The sequence below is a fragment of the Capra hircus genome, chromosome 2 (assembly GCF_001704415.2).
Source record: "Capra hircus breed San Clemente chromosome 2, ASM170441v1, whole genome shotgun sequence".
NCBI lineage: Eukaryota > Metazoa > Chordata > Mammalia > Artiodactyla > Bovidae > Capra > Capra hircus.
Window position 1 is genome coordinate 111,816,716 of NC_030809.1, and position 20,126 is coordinate 111,836,841.

The 20,126-nt window shown below is 53.3% G+C and overlaps 2 protein-coding genes across 4 annotated transcripts in view; both read left to right on the top strand.

Moving 5' to 3' along the window:
• METAP1D (methionyl aminopeptidase type 1D, mitochondrial) overlaps window positions 1–1,876 on the top strand; it is a 74,004-nt gene extending 72,128 nt beyond the window's left edge. For both annotated transcript variants that reach the window (XM_005676229.2, XM_018064629.1), the window contains 3 exons: window positions 200–247; window positions 1,157–1,235; window positions 1,365–1,876. In XM_005676229.2, coding sequence (XP_005676286.2) covers window positions 200–247; window positions 1,157–1,235; window positions 1,365–1,443 — 206 coding nt within the window. In that variant the 3' untranslated portion in view covers window positions 1,444–1,876. The remainder of the gene's footprint in view (window positions 1–199; window positions 248–1,156; window positions 1,236–1,364) is intronic.
• DLX1 (distal-less homeobox 1) lies at window positions 6,273–10,621 on the top strand. Of its 2 annotated transcripts, XM_005675962.3 has the most exons (3): window positions 6,273–6,958; window positions 7,615–7,814; window positions 8,947–10,621. In XM_005675962.3, the coding sequence occupies exons 1-3, from the start codon at window positions 6,646–6,648 to the stop codon at window positions 9,199–9,201; spliced, it is 768 nt and encodes a 255-aa protein (XP_005676019.1). In that variant the 5' UTR covers window positions 6,273–6,645; the 3' UTR covers window positions 9,202–10,621. The 2 variants fall into 2 exon arrangements, with proteins under 2 accessions (XP_005676019.1, XP_005676020.1); XM_005675963.3 differs by lacking the exon at window positions 7,615–7,814 and having other exon boundaries at window positions 8,947–9,023.

Here is a 20,126-nt window from a genome sequence, read left to right on the forward strand (position 1 = left end):
CTCAAGCTCAGAAAATGCAAAGGCTGAGGGCCCAGGAGCCCTGTGCTTAACCCCTAGGTAGCCACCACTCAAGATTCTAGCAACCTCTTTCTAAAATAAAATGACCACTTTTTTGTGCAGCCTAACCCTTCTAATCCATTTCTCTCTGTTCTCGCCATATCCCATCCCCACACCCCACACTCATATTTTTGTCTTACAGCGAATGACAGCGACCTACTCATGGAGGAGGGCATGGCGTTCACCATAGGTTAGTGCTAAGTTCCTCTTCAGAGAGCAGGGGCTCCCTGGCTTGGCGCAGCAGCGCTGGCCTAGGCCAGGCAGTCCGGTGAAGGACTAATAAAGCCAATCAGTATAATGAAATAATTCAGATGCATAGTAAACCTGATTAAATAATATCCTCGAGCCCCATCTTCCTAAATCAGATACTTACCGACACATTTAGGAGACGGCAGCCGTCCAACCTTTAATTCTGTTACCAACATAATGTGGTGTTTGGTTTTTTGTGTTGCTTTTTTGTGGGTTTTTTTTTTTTCTTCTTTCATTAACACCTTCTTCTTCTTTTCATTAACTAGAGGCGATTAAGTCCCTTGCTCCCTGTCAGCAAGTGGCATATACTCTCTGTCGACCCATTCCTGGCTGATCATGTGATTGGTGTCACCACCAAATTCCAATCACCTAAAGCCCCGAAGGCATCATATTTCTGACTGTGGGGCTTAATGGAGAAGCAATTAGAGTGAAATAAGAAAATTGTTATTTGCTGATTAATGAACATTTTGAGCATGTTTTAAAAATTCAAATATTTTAAAAAACCGACTGATATTTATAAGAGGGACTGGTGTTTGGGTGGTTATTATCCACAGGGTCCTAATTAAGTCTTGATTAAAATGCCCTTTTTTCTCTAAAAAAAATTACGAAGTAGGCAACTTCATACATTTTTGAATGCCATAGCGTTTCCTCTTCCCACTGTTTAGTTTGTAGCATACTATGTAAGCAGCATCAATTAGGGCTTGCGAGATGACAACATGAACTCGTGGGGGGAAGCACTGGCAGGGAGGGGGGAGAACCTTCTTATTCTTTTTTTTTTTTTTAATCAGTTGAAACAATGTTTGACAAGAATTTGATTAGATCACTGCAGTAAATATTTTCCTTCTTACAGAGCCAATTGTAACGGAGGGATCCCCTGAATTTAAAGTGCTGGAGGACTCGTGGACTGTGGTCTCCTTGGACAATCAAAGGTGTTTGCTTTCTGCCCGATTGCTTTTAAATTGTATTGAAAAGGCAGGTTCGTCCCACGACGCGGGCGAGCTGCTGATCCCCGCCCCGCCGGCGCTTGAGCTCGCTGATCCCTGTCTTGTGTTTTTTAGGTCTGCCCAGTTCGAGCACACAGTTCTCATCACGTCCAGGGGCGCGCAGATCCTGACCAAACTGCCCCACGAGGCCTGAGGAGCAATACGTAGGTCGCAAGAGACCTTTTTCTTAAATTGCTGAAATCCAGCTGGAGAACTTTTAGAAGAAATTGGCTAACGGCAGGTCCCAGAGTAACCTACCTAGCAGCGCCGGCTAGGGAAAATGCGATAGGGCTTGGGAGCCGTTCCGAACACAAATCTGAAGCCCCGAAGTGGCCGTGCGCATTCGGAGAGACGGATCCTGGCGCGTCTGTTTCCCAACGCGGGAAACGCATCTGGAAAGGAACGGGGACGCCCTCATTTGGAAGACTAGGAAGTCTTAGAAATGCATACTTTTCTCTTTCCCTAGCCTTGACTGCCCGAATAGAAAGCTTTCACTCCTTAAAACCACAGTGTCTTGCGGTTAATTTTTGAGTCTCTGAACTTTTCACTCGCGCGCGCGCAGGAAGAAAACCCGAGCCTAGCTATTACGATTTTGTTGTTGTTGTCTCTTTTTCCACCCCCTTTGTGGGTTCCACATTGGCCGGCCCCGAGGGCGCTGGCCGGGCCAGCTGCCCCTCAGCCCTTCCGGTTCTTTCCCCTTCATAGCTGCTTTGCGATGAAAAGATTAGCCGGCGAATGGAGGAGCTAGTTACAAACATTTCCTTGCCTCTAGACCCTGGGCCTGGGGTTATCAGTCCAAAAATTTGCCTTTTCTGGTCCCCTGTGGTTCCTTCTCCCCGCCCTCAAACTGCTCCTCGGGGCCATCCCAAAGGTTACTTCTGAGAGACCCTCTCACCAACATACAGATGCAAGCTAAGGATTTTTCTGCTCTGAGAGTTGGAGGATCAGTCCCACCTGCCCAGATGTGAGCAGTGTCAGGCGGGTATCCTCCCTAAACCGATCTCTCCCAACACTGGCTTTCTTCAGATCCGCACTAATGCACTGGAGACCTAGCACATCCCTGACAGAGGAGACATGGGTATTTTTTAGGGCAAGGGCCTAATTAGTCAGGATTGGAGCTGACGAGTTTAATTCAGCCTGCCAGCAGCTCCTCCTGCTTTAGAAGCGGGAAATCCAAGGGTCCACACTGTGAGTCTCCCAAGGCTCATCCCCACCCTGGTACTCTGTCTTTCCTTACCTGAGCTCCTGGGGACCTCTTCACACCTGGGCTCAGAGGTGGAGAGGGCTGGATTCCTAGCAAGCCACGTACAAAGTAGTGACCCCCTGGCTATGATTTTGGGGTGTTCCACCAGTCAGTGGTTGTGCCAACTCTTATTTGTACTGAAACGGGTTACACAAAGCTGCCGTCCACTAAATAGAGATTGGGCTCAGCTCCAGAGCACCAAGGGAATGTGGCCACCTGCTGCTGCCATGACAGGTGGCCTCTGTGATAGGTCTGGAGAGCCAGTCCATCTTTGTGACCCTCAGAGTGTGGGGAAAGTCATAGGAAACTGAGGCCAAAGAGCGAACTTGGAAAAGTGACTAGTTTGAGCCTTTCCCTGAATTCGGGATTCTCTTGGGCTTTCTTCCTCTCATTCAGGCAGAACTTGGACAGAGGTAATTCCAATTCTAGCAGATCTGAGAGCTGGAAAAGATGAGGGAGGGGTTGCAGATTTACAAGATCCAAGGAAAAACTTTAGGGGTGCTGAAGATTTGGCCAAGTAAAGGCCTAGAGACTGAGGCTGCTGTCCCCAGAACAACCGGAATTTTCTAGAGAGGAACAAGGCCCAGATCACCTTAGGAGTTTTGCCAGAGATTGATTTCACTTCTTTCCTAGATTAGGCAGATTGCAATGAGTAGCCAATATCTTATCCACAGGTCCGTTTACCCCAAGATTCTCCAAGAATAATTTCATTAGGAATACAGAATTTTACCAGCCACTGGGACAACTCGCTGCTTATGCAGTAATTTTTCCGAGGTGGAGGTATTTGTGAGACAGATTTATAATCCTACTTATTAAAGAGTAAAGTTTAAATATTATATATGCATATATACTAGCACCAGCCAATAGTCAGCAGCTCTGTAGGAAACAAACTTGAATTAGATCGAATTCCATTAAACACGCTTTGAAGTTGAAGTTAAGAAACAGATTTTAGAATATCTTGTCCAAGCCCCCAACCTCAACTCGGACAACTGAACTGGCCCCAAACGTCACCCCTGGTTGCAGGGTTTCCAGCCATGCGTGACTACTGCTAACACCACCAGGCGCCCGGTCCGTGGAGTCTCGGAATCTGGGGCGCTCAGGATAAATGGGAGAGTTTTGTTTCCTCTCTGACATGGGACAGGCGAAGATCTAAGTAAACCGGCGTTTCAGAACAGGTGTCGCCTTAGAGGTAGGGGTTGGAAGGGAGGCACCCTGGGCTCTTAGGCGTAAGATCACACACTGAGAAGCTAGTCAAGGCCGGGCGTCTCGGAGCCCGAGGGCCCGAGTTCAGCCACCCTTCCCCGAACCTGCTTCTCTGGGGCTAAGAAATAATTCCGGAGTGTAGACACTCCTTCGCCCAGATATAATCGATTTTTTAAAATAAGCCAGGCTCTGAAGCCGTTTCCCGTGCGGGTCCTATGTTCCCCGGATCCAACCCGGTCCCCTGCTCTGCGACACTTGGATCTCTCCTCCAGATGTGAACCAGACAGCCCTAGAGACCGTCGCAACCTGCGGCTGCCTCTCTCCCCTTCCCCCACCCTTCAGTTCTCTGGAAGAAGCTGGCCCGAGTCAGACCAGCTGTCGGGTTTCCTCGCCCGTTGCCCAGAGTACCTGGAATCGCAAGCCCTGCTTCCCTCCGTCCCAATCCCGACCTCGTGCCAGCCGCGGAGATCACTTACGTGGGCAGGGCCTGCGAGGCGCGCGGGAGACAAGGGGCCAGGGCGGGATCCGCTGCTGTGCAGGGCGTACCTCACTCCACACCCCAGAACAGGCACTAGGAAAGAGCAATTAAAATCACAAGTGCAACACGGAAATCAAGAGGAGTGTAACGGCTCCGGGAGTTGTCTGGTGGCGGAGTCATTAGCTGGTTGTTGCTACAAAGCCTCGCCGTGTGCTTCGATGATTAAGGGAGAAAAAAAAGGGGGGGAGCGGGTGGAGAAAGTAAGAAAGAAAAAGAAAAAAAAGAAGAAAAATCTTTTTAAACGCTGGCAAACCCGTTATTGGTTTGGAGGATTGGTTTTGTTTTGCTTGGGTTTTGTTTTTCTTTTTGCTCCAACCATGCTGCCTGAAATATCTCTACCCCCGACATCGCACCCTTAAACCAAAGGGGAGGAATTCCGCGGGCAGCAGCTGCTGCTACAGAAGTTAAAAAAGAGAAGCCCCTTCCGCTAATATCTGTAACGACAGCACCGATGTAATTTGTTTTGAATGTTCATTTTTATTGGTGTTCCCTCTGCCAAAATGTGCTTGATTACAGAGGTTTGTCCTGTGATCATTGCGCACTCTAGACAGGGGAAGGTGCATCGGCGAAGGTTCAGCTCAGGCCAGATCAAATCCCGGGCTGTTTAACGCTGAAAGGCTGCATGTTGCTATTAGTGTTAAATATATGGCTAATTATGCGTATGAAAATTAAACATCAGTGTTATGCTAATGGGGCGCCTTCAGCTGCGGATCCGAGCACTTGAGACTACCATTTAATCAAATGAATCAGTAACTAATACATCTGCACGTGTGAACTTTCACAAGATCATTTCCCCGTTCCCGTCACACCGCTAAATTATGAAAGAAATAATTATCAACACTTTCTAATTACCTAACAAAGTAATTTGGGATTCACCGTAGGGTTGGCGGGATAGGAAACCAACAGCCCCTTCGCAGCCAGCGTGGTGCGCGCCACGCCTCACGGGGGGTTGTGGCTGCGAGGGGGGTGGGGGGGGGAGCTTTTGTGCGCTCTTCTGTACCTAGCGCTCCAGAAGCTAGAAGGCGCCTTGGCAGCTTTTGCCCCCAGTAGTCCTGCCCTGGGCTCGGTGGCGCCCGCCTTGACCCTGGAGATGAGAATCCTGGGCGAACATGAGAGACGTGTCCACAGAGAGACACGCGAGCCTGCGACTGGCTTGGTTTTGCCGCGGGTTTTGGTGTCCCTCAGGACTCCTGCACCTCGGGTACTATCGCCAGACCCCAGGAGGCCGGAAAATGACCACCTAGCACCCGCGGCTCAAGCCGAACGGAGCTCGCCAGCTCCTAGGCTTCACTCTGTGCCGCGCCTTTGGGGCGAATGAGCCGGGGCGCTCCGCGCAGAGGGAATGGAGAGGGGAGGGGGAGGCGGAGGAAGGTTGGGAGGGAAAGAGGAGGTGGGTGTTAGGGGAAGGGGGGCGGTGCGGCAGCCTTTCCTGGGAGGAGAAGCGCGGGTTCCTGGCTCTCTGCTCGCACTGTTTTAATCAGACCGGTGCAGCCTCGAGCTGGAGTGGCCAGCTTGGCCTGGAGCAATGCGAGCGGGCCCCAGAGAGCGGCGGCGGCGCGGCGGCCGAGTGAGTGAGTTCGCCCGGAGAGCCCCAAACCCGCCCCCAGGGATGTGGCAGAGGGGACCCAGGCCAGGGAGGCGCGGCCAGGAGAGCGCTGCGTTAGGCACAAGACTCTCTGGAGGATAGCGCTCGGTTGCCCTCCTCCAGCGCCCGGATTGCGCGACTCAGCGTACGGGAGGCCGTGACCGGGCTCCAGAGCCGCCCTAGTTCTGCACCGGACGAGTAGCGATGGTTAGAAGAAGAGGTGCCCTGGGCCCCGGTGTTGGGGGCGGGCGGAGGGTGGGAACTGTAGGAGGCGGTGGGCGGCGGTGCCAACCCGCTAGTTAGTTTCTGGGAAGCAAAGCGCGCCGGAGAGACGGGAGGCTGAAGAGCCGCGGGCCGCGGAGGGCCCGGCGCGGGCGCCGCAGCCCATTGTGCGCCTCACGCTGCGCGCTCTGTTGCAGAGGAGCCCCGGCCTAGAAGCGTGGATGCGTCTCTCCGGAGGCCCGGCAGCCTCGCCCGCTCTAGTCCAGCGGAGCCGGAGCGCCTCGGACCAATCCCCGGTGATTATGCAAGACAGCGGACCAATCAGCTCCGCCAGCTCATGAATATTTATGACCTTGGCTGAGTCAAAGCTTTGAAGCGAGTTTGGGGAGCTCGGCAGCATCATGCTTAGACTTTTCAAAGAGACAAACTCCATTTTCTTATGAATGGAAAGTGAAAACCCCTGTTCCGCTTAAATTGGGTTCCTTCTTGTCCTGAGAAACACAGAGACCCCTAAAAGGGAAGCAGAGGAGAGAGAGAGACCCACACCCAGACCCCGCGAGAAGAGATGACCATGACCACCATGCCAGAAAGTCTCAACAGCCCCGTGTCGGGCAAGGCGGTGTTCATGGAGTTTGGGCCGCCCAACCAGCAAATGTCTCCTTCTCCCATGTCCCACGGGCACTACTCCATGCACTGTTTACACTCGGCGGGCCATTCGCAGCCCGACGGCGCTTACAGCTCGGCCTCGTCCTTCTCCCGACCGCTGGGCTACCCCTACGTCAACTCGGTCAGCAGCCACGCGTCCAGCCCCTACATCAGTTCGGTGCAGTCCTACCCGGGCAGCGCCAGCCTCACCCAGAGCCGCCTGGAGGACCCAGGTACGTGCGCCTGCCAGGGAAAGGAAGAGGTACGGAGGGAGGGAGAGAGGGAGGGGGAGAGAGACAGAGAAAGGAGGGAGACGAGAGGAGGAGAGAGAGGTGGGATGGGGGTGGGGAGGGCGCCGGAGCAGTGAAAGGTTTCGGGTATCAATCTCTGCATCCCTGTCATAGGAAAGAAATTAAAAAAATATATATCCACCCAATTTGCAACTATCCAGCAAAGGATAAATCCAAGAGCGTCCCCTGGCATTGGCTGGGCCTCTGGGCGGCTCCGTGCGCCAAGCACACAATGCCCTGCTGGAAAACAGAAACCCACATGTGCACGTATTAGTCTCGGTAATTATTTATTGCGTAGCGCTATAAACAATGTATGCAATTAAGGGTAATTAAACCTCAACTACCGCCTGCAAAAATAGCAAACTTTCCCTGCAAAGGCAGGAGCGCGCGCCTGCAAACTGCCCCAGTCCGCCTGCAGCTCCCGGGGTCGGGCCCTTTGGACTTGGCCGGACCCTTCCCGGCTTTCGGAGTTTTTTGAGTGATCTCCCTCGCTCCTGCTCCTTCCTCTGCCACCCCTCTGTGGTTACTTGCTCTCGGCTCCCTGCACTCAAGGCAGTCCTTCGCCTTAACAACGGCCCCCACTTCTGCTGTCCCTCCAGGGGCTGACTCGGAGAAGAGCACTGTGGTGGAAGGCGGTGAAGTGCGCTTCAATGGCAAGGGGAAAAAGATTCGCAAACCCAGGACGATTTATTCCAGTTTGCAGTTGCAGGCTTTGAACCGGAGGTTCCAGCAAACTCAGTACCTAGCTCTGCCCGAGAGGGCGGAGCTCGCGGCCTCTTTGGGACTCACGCAGACGCAGGTACCTCGCCGCTGCCCCACCGTGGCGCCGTGCAGGCTTCCCGCGGCCCACTTGCCCCCAGGAGCTTCATTTCTTGCTCTCTGGGCCTCGGGGGTCGGTATGCGTGTGTGTTTGTGTGTCCTATCCCTCGCTCTCACAACATCTCTCCTTCCTCCGTAGTTTCCTCTGCCCTGGCTCTGTCGCTGCACTCTGTACTCCGGGCTGCCAGCCGCGCGGCCCTCCGTCCCTGGACAATATGATTAGGGGCGCAAGAAGGATTTCCCTAGGCGTTTTGTTTGGGGACTCTGAGGTCACACGTGCCCGAACAACTGGAACAATAGACTCGGGGGTTAATCCCTTCTTTGCCTTTAAAGTGTATGACTAATCACTCGGGGCCTGGGCCCAAGCCTCTATCTCCCTCCTCCTTCTCACTGAGTTTGGTTGGGGGTGGGGGGATATCCTTTCCTCCGTCCTCTCACCTCCCAAGTCCCAGAGCCTGGAGGAGAAACGGACCCTTCCTTCCCTGTTTTCTCTAAGATTCTGGGGACCCCTTGGACGTTCTGATCACGACTGCCGCGGGTTTCCAACGTCGAGGCCGGGATTAGGAGCAGAACTGGGAGATGCTAACTAAGGAAAGGTTGATTTGAGTCCAAACGAAAAGTTTAACAAAACCCGGTGGTCTCCTCAGCTCACTCAAGGGCAGAGATGATGGAGCAAAGAGAAGGCGGGTAACATTGCAAATAAATTTCCTCCACTTCTTTTCTCCACTCTTTTATTGATGTTCACACTGGAATTGAAGGCTCGGTGTTTCGTGGGCTCTGTGTCTTACCCAGACGATTGCCGGCCTCGGGCTGAAGGCCTGGATCCCGGCGCTGCTCACCACCACGCCCCCTGGCTCTCAGAGAGCGGCTCCAGCCGGCCTCCGGGGCGGGCGAGGAGGCCTCCCAGCCTTTGGTTCTTAGGCGGGAAGGACGACGTGTATGCTTCTCCAAGCAGGGAGCCGCCGGGTTCCGCAGAGCAGGGGGCCGGTGTGTGAGTGTGGGGGGTGGTATCCGCGTATCCTCTCACGCTGTCCCAGGGCTCCCTTATCTCCCCAGGACCAAGGTAGGCGCAGTGGACCTAGACCGAGTCACCTTGTTGTCCGCTCTTGCAGGTCAAGATCTGGTTCCAGAACAAGCGCTCCAAGTTCAAGAAGCTGATGAAGCAGGGCGGGGCGGCTCTGGAGGGTAGTGCGCTGGCCAACGGCCGGGCGCTGTCTGCCGGTTCCCCGCCGGTGCCGCCCGGCTGGAACCCCAACTCCTCTTCGGGAAAGGGCTCGGGCGGCAGCGCGGGCTCCTACATCCCCAGTTACACGTCGTGGTACCCCTCGGCGCACCAAGAAGCTCTGCAGCAACCCCAACTCATGTGAGGTTGCGCGCCCGCACCCGCCCGCCTCCTTCCCGTCTCCCGCGGCCCGGGCCCCTCCCGCCTCCCGGTCCGTCCACCCCGTCCGCGTGCCCTGGGTCTGGAGAAGAAGGGCCCAGTGGGGAAGAAGGAACAATGAAGGCAGGACGCCCGCCGCCTCCTCCGAGTCTCGCGCGCTCTGGCCCGGCGACTTCCCCGGTGCCCACGCCCGACCTCGGCCGCGCAGTGACAGCAGAAAGCGCCCTGGAAGCGCAGGTACAGCGGTCCGAGCCAGCGGGCCAGGCAGCCAGAGCCCGCCGGACCCGACCGCCGACCCTCAGCTGTATGGGACTATCAGGAAAACAAAACCATGTAGAAAAAGCAAAAGCTCTTTTCTGTCCTGTCCGTCTCTTGTCTCCTTTCGCTCTGTATCTGTGCGCTGACGAAGTCGAGGTTCTCGTCCGTCCGCTGTCTAGTTCTTCGGCCTCTGGAAAAAGTCATCAGGTCGGAGGAGGCTTGATCCACCGGGCCACCCAGTTCCGGATACTGGATCGTTTTGTCTTTTCGGACCTTTTCCTGGACCTGCCTAACCATCGACGTGGCTCGTTCGGGGATTGGGGGAAACGAGGGAGGGGGTTTTTATTTATTGAGAAATGGACTTCTCCTGAGGCTGAAGGAAGGTTCGGCCCATTCGCGATTTTGCGGGGCGCGAGGAGAGCAGGGTCCAAACGTACTCATTCCTTTAAACGCACTCAGAAAAACGAATAAGGAGGACCTGGTGATTTTTAACTTATACAGTAACTTTTGTACTTCGCTGGTATGGAGAGGTTGGAGCCGAATGGTTTGCATTTTTTACATGTCCCGTATTATTTTAAAAAAAGAAGAAAATAGAGAAATGAAGCCAACAAAGTTTCCTTATCTCCGGAAAACGCTTGATCACTTTGCCTGGTTAAGAAGAAAGATCCTAATTCTTTCCTTGTGGGGAGAGAGCTAGCGAACTAAGGGGCAGGGAGAGAAAAAAATTAGGCAAAAATGCCCCAATGCCAGGGGTAAATAAGACGAAAGCAGCTTTACAACAATCCCCAGAGGCTCGGCCACAGAGCACCACCTTGAATGCACAGTCTCTGGTGCAGGATCTATTTGCTGTACATATTATTATTGTTATTATTATTGTTCTGTAAACATGTTGCACAAACTTAGCTTTTTTCCGTTCTGTTGTGTGTGGCTGTAAAACCCAATGCTTTGTGAAATGAGAATCTTGACATTTTACTTGTGAAATTTGGAAAATGTGATCAATTGAAATCAACCGTGTTTTGTGTTCTCTATGTCAAAGTTTAGTTTTATATTGAGAGTGTTAACTTATTGCTTTGTATGAGGGGGGGAAGAACTTTGTAAATAAGTTATAAAGTTTCTTTGAGACAGTAAAATTATGGTTTCAAGAAAGAGGTGGCTGTCTGGTGTGCTGTGTGAGGGGGTGCTGGGGCTGCACCAGCAGGCTCCCACCTCTGGGGAGAGAGGAGACAGGGGCAGCCCCTCCTGGCTCCAGACATAGCAGGATAAGAGTGGAGGCCTGTGAAGCCCCTGCTAGGACCGTTCCTCAAGCTGAGCTCCTGCCCATCAAGGGTCTGATCCCTGCCTCAGTGAGAGGGTAGTGGCAAGGGTCCCTGGGAAGGGGAATCAGGACGAGGTGCGGCCTTGCAGAGCCAGGGCTCAGGAACCAAAGGGACTGTGAAGGCCGTCTGAGGTGAGATGGAAGCGGAGCTCACAGGTAGCCACCCTGTGAGTTGTGTGTGTCCCCTGTGCCCAGCCACCCCGTGAGGCCTGGACGCCTGAAAGTGGAGACACCCGACTTTGCCCCTTGCCTCTGCCGGGATCTGACCTCCCAGCTTTTTCAGGCCTGCAGGGCACTGGATCTCGACCAGACGCCGGAAAGGGGCCGGAAGGACACGTCTGTCATGCTACCCCCCAATCAATCAGCGAGCTCCCGGGGACAGTCCCAAGGCGCCACTGGGCCCCTCCAGAGCCACTCCCACCCACCCAGGCCCATCCATAACGAGAGGCCCCTGCCTGTCTAATGACCCTGGGCTTTTCTCTTAGGCTAGGAGATGCTGAGGTGCCAAGGGAGGGGCAGGTGGGCTCCGGTGACTCGTTGGAACCTGAGAGCTTGTCAAGTCAAACCCTTATCCCACCACCATCCCCAGAGTCCCAAGGCCAGGCGGTTAAGGGGCACCTCCAGTGGACCATTTTGATCAGTTCACTCCTGAAGAAGGTGGGCTCTGAGCCTCTAGTATCAGTCCAGCACCCTCCTCCTGGGCCTTAGACCAACCTCAGCCCCAGACTCCACAGCAACCTGAAAGAGCTCGGGAAAGCTGTGGGGCCCCGACGGGCTGCTTTGAACGATTCCCGCTTCCCTCAAACTCGCCTTTCGACATTGCTTCCCGCGGGGGCTGGCCCTCTGCCTTTGGGGGGCCTTTTGCAGCGTGCGGTGGGGAGCAGAGAGAGGAAGGCAGTGATCTGTGTTGTGACAAGCACCCATTTTTCAATTGGTGCTGGTGAAAGATCAGATGCGCCAGGGTTTTCCGACGCCCTTTAGGAGAGGGAGGGGAAGTTGGGGGGTGGTTAGTGATGGAGGGAGCAGGGAGGTAGTAGGGGATGGAGCCCGTTACCTCGAGGCTCCTTCAGGGCCTGAGATTGGAGCTTTTCCTCTTCTACAGGCCCCCAGAATCTGGAGCACTAATGGCGGTGATGGGACCTTGGAGACCTGGATGCTGCCTGGGCAGTCAATGGCAGAAGCTAAGGAGAGAGAACTGGTTTCCCCGGGTGGGATCCCATGGGGAGGCAGGGACCTTTCTAGATTTGGTTTCTCTTGCAAGATGTGACTTTGCTAGAGGGGAGGTTTTGGCAGATTTCCCCCATGCATCCAACTCTGGTGCCTCAGACAACAGACAGGGCCCAACGCCTGAAGCCACAGACAAAATCTGTTTGGTCAAGCGGATTTTAATACTTTGAGATATTAGCTTATACTAATTTAATAATCTCTTGCTAACAGTTCAAATAGAGAAATTATTAGTTTTAGCTCAACGAAGGCGGTCTTTAGTTAGGCTCTATTATAATTATAAGCGGTTGTACTTTTAAAAAATGTTAATCTCAATATAGGCCTAATTAATGCTGCCTTGTTACTGACAAGCAGTTCATCAAATATCTGATTCAAAGATTTTCATAATGAGTACATTAATTAAACTATGAATAATCTAAAGGTGGTTATATTTAAACAATACCTCATTATAATGATTAAATACTGATTTTGAATATTATGTCTTAACAATTGTCACTTAGAAAACACAACCTTTCCTTATGTATGAGTCTGTAATGGCAAAATGCAATTTTGGGATTTTTTTTCCCCTTGTTAAAAAAATGTGAACCTCATTTTAAAACACTTCTGAAATAGGTTACACACAGCTTAATGATTATCAAAATGACTCTTTTCTGCAAAAAAAGACCCCAAAGTGCGCGTACAGCTGCAAACCCAAGAGGGTCAGCATCATTTCACTGTATTCTCTTCTTGATTACAAGCCGGGCCCATCAAACACAACATAATTACAGTAATTTCAGGTTTATTTATTCTAATGCAGTTTCCCCATCTCTCTGGTAATTATGAGCAATTTTTTCGCCCAGGGAATCTTTTTGCATTAACAAAAGAGATAACGCACTGAAAGCCAAATTTGCTGTGCATTGAGAAAAGGGAAAAAAAAAAAATCAAATAGGTGCGAGCTGCCATCTCTGCAATTCTCCGGTACCGGAGCCGGCAAATTGCTTGCAGGTGTATGGAACAAGCTTGTCAATGGCCGGGCCTCCAAATTAGCAAATGCACAGCATCGAAGTAATGAAGACAGACTTAGCAAAATTGCCAAACAACAGATACCTCTTTAATATCTTCTCTCACACACTCTCTCTAAAATGGGTAAGGGTAGGGGTAGAGGGGCAGAAGCAACAATCTCCAGCCCCCTCCTCACTGGTCTTGGGTTTCATAAGCCTGGGACTTTGTGGTCCCGCAAGTTGTGGTCTAATTGTGGAAGAACCATTCTCCTAAATCTAGGCAATATAATACAAAATTGGAAATATGTTTATAATTCACAACTTTCCTTCCTTGCTTATTGTGTTTTATTTTTCTTTCTTTGTTTCTTTTTGAGCCCTGCAGCAGACTGGGTCAGCTGGCGCTCCTGCGTTCCCTATCCTGCAGTAGTTTTAAGAGCCACAAAAAAGTTTTAGAATCCCCCCACCTGCATGCACAGAAGTATGAGTTTATTCTTAGAGTCACTTGATGTAGAAATAACCAGATCTCTCCCCTTGAAGAAATTATCCATTTCTGTCACCTAAGGAAAGGTAAATCTGGGAGCTGGATGTAAAACCTGAGATACGAGATCCCAAGAAAAAGTGGGAGGAAAGAAGCAACCCCGGCCCTTTGTTATATATTTTTATCTTGCTACCCATGACTGGCATTCTGGATCTTAAAAAAAAAAAAATGATTTCAAAATTCTCCAGCTTTTGTCATCTCACTGCCTGGGTTAAACATCCTTAAATCAGAGGCTAAAGCGAACTTTTCTGCTCCTCATCCCTCATGGCCATAGAAATCTCTATCAAATGCAGAGTAAGGGTCTCTCCCTCCCATGGCTCGAAGAAACCCTTCTTCCGTCCCAGGTCCACAACAAACCCCAATTCCGTGTTGGCTGGCAAACGGTTCTAAAGGGTATTTTACCCAGGCTCAAGAAACTGTCACCCCCACCCACTCCTTTCCTTACCCCCGCCCTCATTCCCCAACCTTCAGGGATTAACACTTCCTGAAACATCAAGTGTTTTTATAAAAAGGAAAAAAAATAATCCTGACATAGCTGACAAGAAGTTTTGATGGAAGAATTAGCTGGTGCATACATAATCACTCCCCCACCCTCCTACTCCCGGAGTGGGAGCCGCTGCGGCGGGTGCAGCTCAGCCTTCCAACCCTCTGAAAAATGAAACCGGTTTCCACCCTTACCTTCTTCAGTGTCAATTTCAGACAATCTGGACACAATCTTTGCTACATCAAATCAAAAGGGTCGAAGGCGGCTTTTGGCTGGGAGAATGACAGGAAAGAAAAGGCAAAAAAGAAAAAAAAAAACAACAAAAAAGAAAAATAGGAAATACAAAACCGACCAAAGCGAGCAAAACAAAACCAGAAAACCAAAAAGAATCCCCCAGCCCCATCCTCCTATCCTGAGGTAAAGAGTGGAAAGAGGTCCCCAGGACCAGGAGCCTGCGAGCGCCGGAGGCTTTTTGCAGCGCTGCGCTTGCAGAATAGGACTGAAAATTTCGGCTATATAGCCTCTGTCTTTATAGCTGATGAAAAAAATTGCAGATTATTAGCATAAATGTTTACTCTTCATTACGCTGATGACATTGTGCACTCGAGATCTTGGTAATCTTTGGGAAAATTATGAGTAATTTTTAAAAATTTTAAAGCAGCAGCAGTTACCATGCAATTCAGGCTAATTCTGCGTAGGCTCCGAACGGATATAATTATCGAGGAGTCAAGATGTTATGCTAAAAACTATGCATTGATATTCCCATTTATTATGTACATACAACTTTGACAATGTTGATGCTTGAAATAGCAGGAAATTGTCTTGCGCAAAAATTACAGTCCATATTAGGACATCTGAAATTGCGAAGAATTATATAGTAATTGCAGGCTTTCAGATGGGAGAGCCAGAATGCTCAAACTAGTGCAAATGTGGATAAAATTACAGATCAGAGCAAAAATTAGGGAAAAAGGGGGTCTGGGATTTTTCAGGTTGGCTATAGGATTCCGGAAGTGTCTAATGCCACATGATTGCTGCAGCTTTAGGGGAAACATTCATGCCTCAAATAGCGCCTTGGCCAGGGTGGCTTTAATTGAATTTCTTGGGCTTTTTCTTTTAATAGGGGCAAATGAGAAAATTGGCCACCCAAGGCAAAATTTCACTCTTCTCCCCTGAACGTGTCGGGAAGAGAATCCCTTTTCCCGCGTGCCTGCTGGCCCTAGCTGAGATACCCGTGAGGCCGGGGCCCCTGACCCTAAATGTGGTAACTGGGCAAGAAAGTGCCTGAGCCGGATGCCCACCTCCTCCCAACACCTATTCTTTTTTTTTTTTTTTTTCCAGTTCTCTCTTCTTTCCTTAGGCCCCTTTCCCAGATTCTTGCAAATCCCCTCCAGAGCGCAGCCAGGTAGGGCCCTGGCAATCTGCAGGCCGAGTCCAGGGGGCGGAAGGTGGGGTGCGGGGGTAGCTGGCTGAGGAACTGATGTGAGGCGATCATCACACCAGGACAGAGTGCCACTAGGTGCCGGCGGGCACGAGCCTGTATTGGAAGCTCTGGGACAGGGCAAGGGAAGGATCTGAAGATCCTCGGGGCCCGCCCCGCGACCTCCTCGGCGTTCCTTTGATCTCCACCGCGGAGAGATAGACCTCCCCCACCCCCACCCCCACCCCCATTCCCGCTCGGGCGGCGCTCCTCTGGGGCACCGAGACGGCCTGCGACTTTAAGAAGCCAAGGGCAGTGCTGCCAGGAGACGGGGCGGGGCGGGGGCGGGGGTTGCGGCGGCTCCCGGCGGGAGAGAGGCCACCCGGAACCCGGACGCCGCTCGGAGCAGCCCGGACTCCGTCGGGTTCCGGGGCCAGAAATCGCCATTGTTCCGTGAGCGACGATTTCATGTCTAGGGTATCTGAGCCTCCTGGACGACAAAAGGAGGGTAGGAGCGCGAGTAGGCAAAGCCCGCCATGTTTGTTCCTTGCGGGCCCCGGTCGGCCCGCTGCGATCCCCCTGGCGCGCTCCGACTTCACTCCCGCCCTCTCCCTCGCCTTTTCTGCTTCCCGGGAGTTCTAACCCTTTGGCCCGCAGCCCTGGCCCGCCACGGGGAGCCTTTCTCCACCTTCTCGGGCTCCGCGCCCAGCCTTCAATCCCCCTGCTTCCGCCCTCCAGCTCTCAGCGCTGGCGGGACCCGACCCGGGACGCAGACAGTGGCACCAGGACTCCTGAGGATTCCCCACCACCCCCCCACCTCCAAAATAAAAAGGCCTCGGGAGACTCCTGGGAGCGCTGCGCAGCCCGCCCACCGCTAAGATGCTGCAGTGTTGGCGGTCTGGCCCGACCCGGAGGACGGAGAGGAGTCCAGGCGGCCGGGGAAAGAAAGGTCTATTGAGAGATTCTGCCTGCGTTCTCACGTGCAGGCGGAGTGGCTGCTGCTCCAAGACCTGCCTGCCTGCTCCTTTCTTTTCGAGAAACACAGCTTCTCCCCCGCCCCGCCCGGGCCCAGGCCCCGGGGTGGAATGTAATATCTTGTAATGTGGCAATCACTGCCAAACCCGTCCCCTCCAGGGGAACTCCCGGCAGGGGGGCTTTGGAGAGTTGTGGGGCCTCTGCATCCGCCCGCGCAGTTGAGTTTGCGGGGGGCGGATGGGAGGCTGGGCAGCGGGTTAGGCTTGTGTGGGGGCGGCGGGGGCAGATCCCAGAAGGGGAAGGAGGCTTCCCTGGGGCGGTTTTGGGTATCTCGACCCTGTGAGAGCCACAGGCTCGGGCGATCCTGGTCAGACCCCGCCAGGGGCCCGAGTAATCAAGACCGCAGTATCGGGCTTCCTTGCTGGTTCAGTGGCTAAGACTCCCGGCTCCGAACGCAGGGGGCCGGGTTCGACCCCTGGTCAGGGACTGCAATGAAGAGTTAATTAAAAAAAAAAAAAAAAAAGACTGCAGGATCGCATCCCACCCACCGGCTTACCGGGACACCAAAGTCAAATGCAAAGGGACCACCATTTAAGGAAGAAGAACCTGTGGTTTCATGCTTGAAGAGGTCTCTGACCCCAAACAGGCTCGAGGCACTGGTGGTCGCTGTCCCCTAACGGGAAAAGACCCGGCGTGTGAAGCTTTTCAGGGAGTGCGTGGGACGGGGACAGGGAAGGGGGTGTTTTGAGGAGGGCTGAGTTGTTTCTGGGTTTTACATAAGGCCGTCAGTGAGGACGTCTCTGTGAGGGGGCTTTCTGCTCCTGGACATCATTCTCCTTCCCGGGACCTTTTAACTGGGGAAACGATCGGACCATTTCCTAACTCCTTTCTTTACCCCTTTTCCGCCGGCTCCCCTTCTACCAAAGAACTGTTGGTAAACAAAACTCCGGTCTTCCAGCACTCTCTCCGCCCTCGCCAAACCTGATACTTCCCCCAAACTCGCCCCACAAGTCTCGGAAATCCTTACACAGGACGGATATTCATAATTTTCACAAGTAATCCTGAAAGAAGGCGGAGGGGAAGCCTCCTAAACGATCCCACATTGCAGCCGCGCTGATTAGGCCTGGGATCCGTTCCCTTTCTCTCCTCCCCCTCCCACCCGCCAACACCAGCCTGGGAGCGGCGGGAATTTGGGGGCAGCGGGTGGGGTGTGTGTCTACACCCGAGAAACACTCAGGGCAGGGTGGCCCGCGGCGGGGCGCGTGCAGGGCACGGGTTGGGGGAGGGTGTTGGCGGAGGTGGCGGGGGGATGAGCGGAGCAGGGGGCTCAGGAGCTCCCGGAGTGCCTGCAGTGGGAGGTGGAACTCAGTGCTCTGCCGGAGTTCCAAGCGACCCTGCCGGGTGTGTGTGTATGTAGCGGAAGGCGTCGGGCACCCCTCACTCTTCGGCTTCCCTCCCCCTGCTTCCCAGCGCTTGTCATATCCTGTCTCTCGCCTGATATTTCACGAGAGCAAATGGAAGGGGATTACAATGAAGATTTATGTGTGTTTCGAGCGGGGCTGGTTTCCCAGTATAGGGAGCCGGGATCGCCGCTTCCCATTTCCATTTTTCATTCGCGCTTTGGGGAGCGCAGTCTGGCGCGGGGGGGAGCCTGTCTGCGCGGCGGCGGGCTGATCACAGGGCTCCGCGTCTCCCGGCGGGCTGCGAGACTGGGAGAAGGCCTCGCCAGCGCGTCGCCCCCGGCGGGGCTGGAGCCGGCCTCCACCTCCCCCAACCCGGCTTTGTTTCTCCCTCCGCTCACCCCTCCCCCTCCCCGCCCCCTTACTTCTGGGACCCCCGTGCATCCTTTGCCTTCCTTTCTCTTTGCCCTTCTCCTGGTCTGCGGAAACACCCCCCTTCCTCTGGCCCTTGCACCCTTCTGCTCTCTGCTTCAAGGGCTTCCCGGGGAAAGGCACGCCGTGGCCCGGCCCGACCCCGCCGCCGCCAGGTGCCAGGTTCGGTGACTCCGGCGAGTCTGCGGAGCCGCGGCCCACCCCGGAGCTGAGGCCGCCCGCCCTCCCGGCTCCCAGGCTCGCTCATGCCAAGGCCTGTTGCGTGATTCCAACTTGGGCTGACATTCCCTGCCCCGGGCGCTCCGGCGTAGGCCTCTTAATCATCTTGTCTGCTGCAGATCCTCGACACCAGCCAATTTACTGCCCCGTCTCTCCTCGCTAGTTTCAGGAGGGGGAGGGGAGTGCGCGCAAAGGAGGGGAGGGCATAGTCAACCGCAGAAAGAAGGCTGGCACCAGCTACTGGCACTCAAAGAAAACCACAGAATGTGGCGGTGGGAGGCGGGGGGAGGAAGGGTAGCAGGAACGGGGGTCTGCTAGGCGCCGACTGCTTAGGGAAGTCAGAATCGTGGGGTCAATGAGCTTCATCCCAGGCCTTCCCAGCCCGGAAAAACAATGCAGGAATGCAAACGGACACTTGACTGAGCAGCCTCCCCGCCTTCCCCAGAGCCCCAGCTCCGTGGACCATGCTCTGTTGTAAATCAGATTCGATCCAGGCCTCAAATCAATCTGGTCAGAAAAGTCAAGATTCTTCTCAGGGATGCCTAGAAGGTCACCCTTGTCCCACGTCTTTTTTTTGGCAGGGATTAGTTGAGGACACACAGCAAGATGGCCTGGCAGAGAGGAGGCCTGAACCTGGCAAGGAGGGCTGTCTGACTTGCCCCCAGCCTCCTCGCCAGTTGACACTGACCGCTTCAGAGGGGATGGCTAAGGTTCAGGTTCTCATATAGGAAGGGGCCAGAGCTCTTGCAGCCCTAGAATGCTGTTCTCCCACACAAGGTGAAGTTGGAAAGGACTCCGTAAAACTCTGGACCTCATAATTGCAGCCAAAAGTAAAACCTCACTATTTGGAGGCATTGAGGTAACACTATGCTGTGCTGTGCTAAGTCGGTTCAGCCGTGTCCGACTCTGTGCAACCCTATAGGACTGTAGCCTGCCAGGGCTCCTCTCTCCATGGAATTCTCCAGGCACAAATACTGGAGTGGGTTGCCATGCCCTCCTCCAGGGGATCTTCCCAACCCAGGGATTGAACTCACCTCTCTTAAGTCTCCTGCAATGGCAGGTGGATTCTTTACCACTGGCGCCACCTGGGAAGCCCATATACTACTATACTGCTAAGCAAAATTTTATTGAGCATTGACCATGTGCCACACACTGGTTTACATTATTGCCTGCTTAAATGCTCACAACTCTGACATAGCTATTATTATCTATTCCATCTTATAGGTCTGCAAAAAGCACAGAAAGTTTAAGTGGGTAGCCTAAAGTCACCCAGTGATTGAAGTCAAGAAGTTTCCAAGTGTAGGCCTTAGTGCTTTCAAGGAAAAACAAAACAAACTTTTAGTTCTGCAGACTTTTAGGTCTGCATTACGCACCTACCCCAGGCCTTTGAAGGAAATGCCAGAAATTAGGGTCACTTCCAAAGCTGGACACTAGCTGTGTGGGACCCAAGGTAGAAAGCAGAGCTGAACCGTTTGGACCTTTCCCCACCGAGATGGTGAGGTGGAGCATCTGTGGATGGTGCCGATGCCCAGCAATCTGCGTCGGCCTCGGTGGGAACGCGCACGAATCTGTGTCAGTGTGATTCGTATGTGACAGTATGGCTGTGCTTGTGAGAGTCACAGTGACTGCGAGTGCTGCGTGTGTGCTAGTGCAGCCCTGTGTGCCCGTG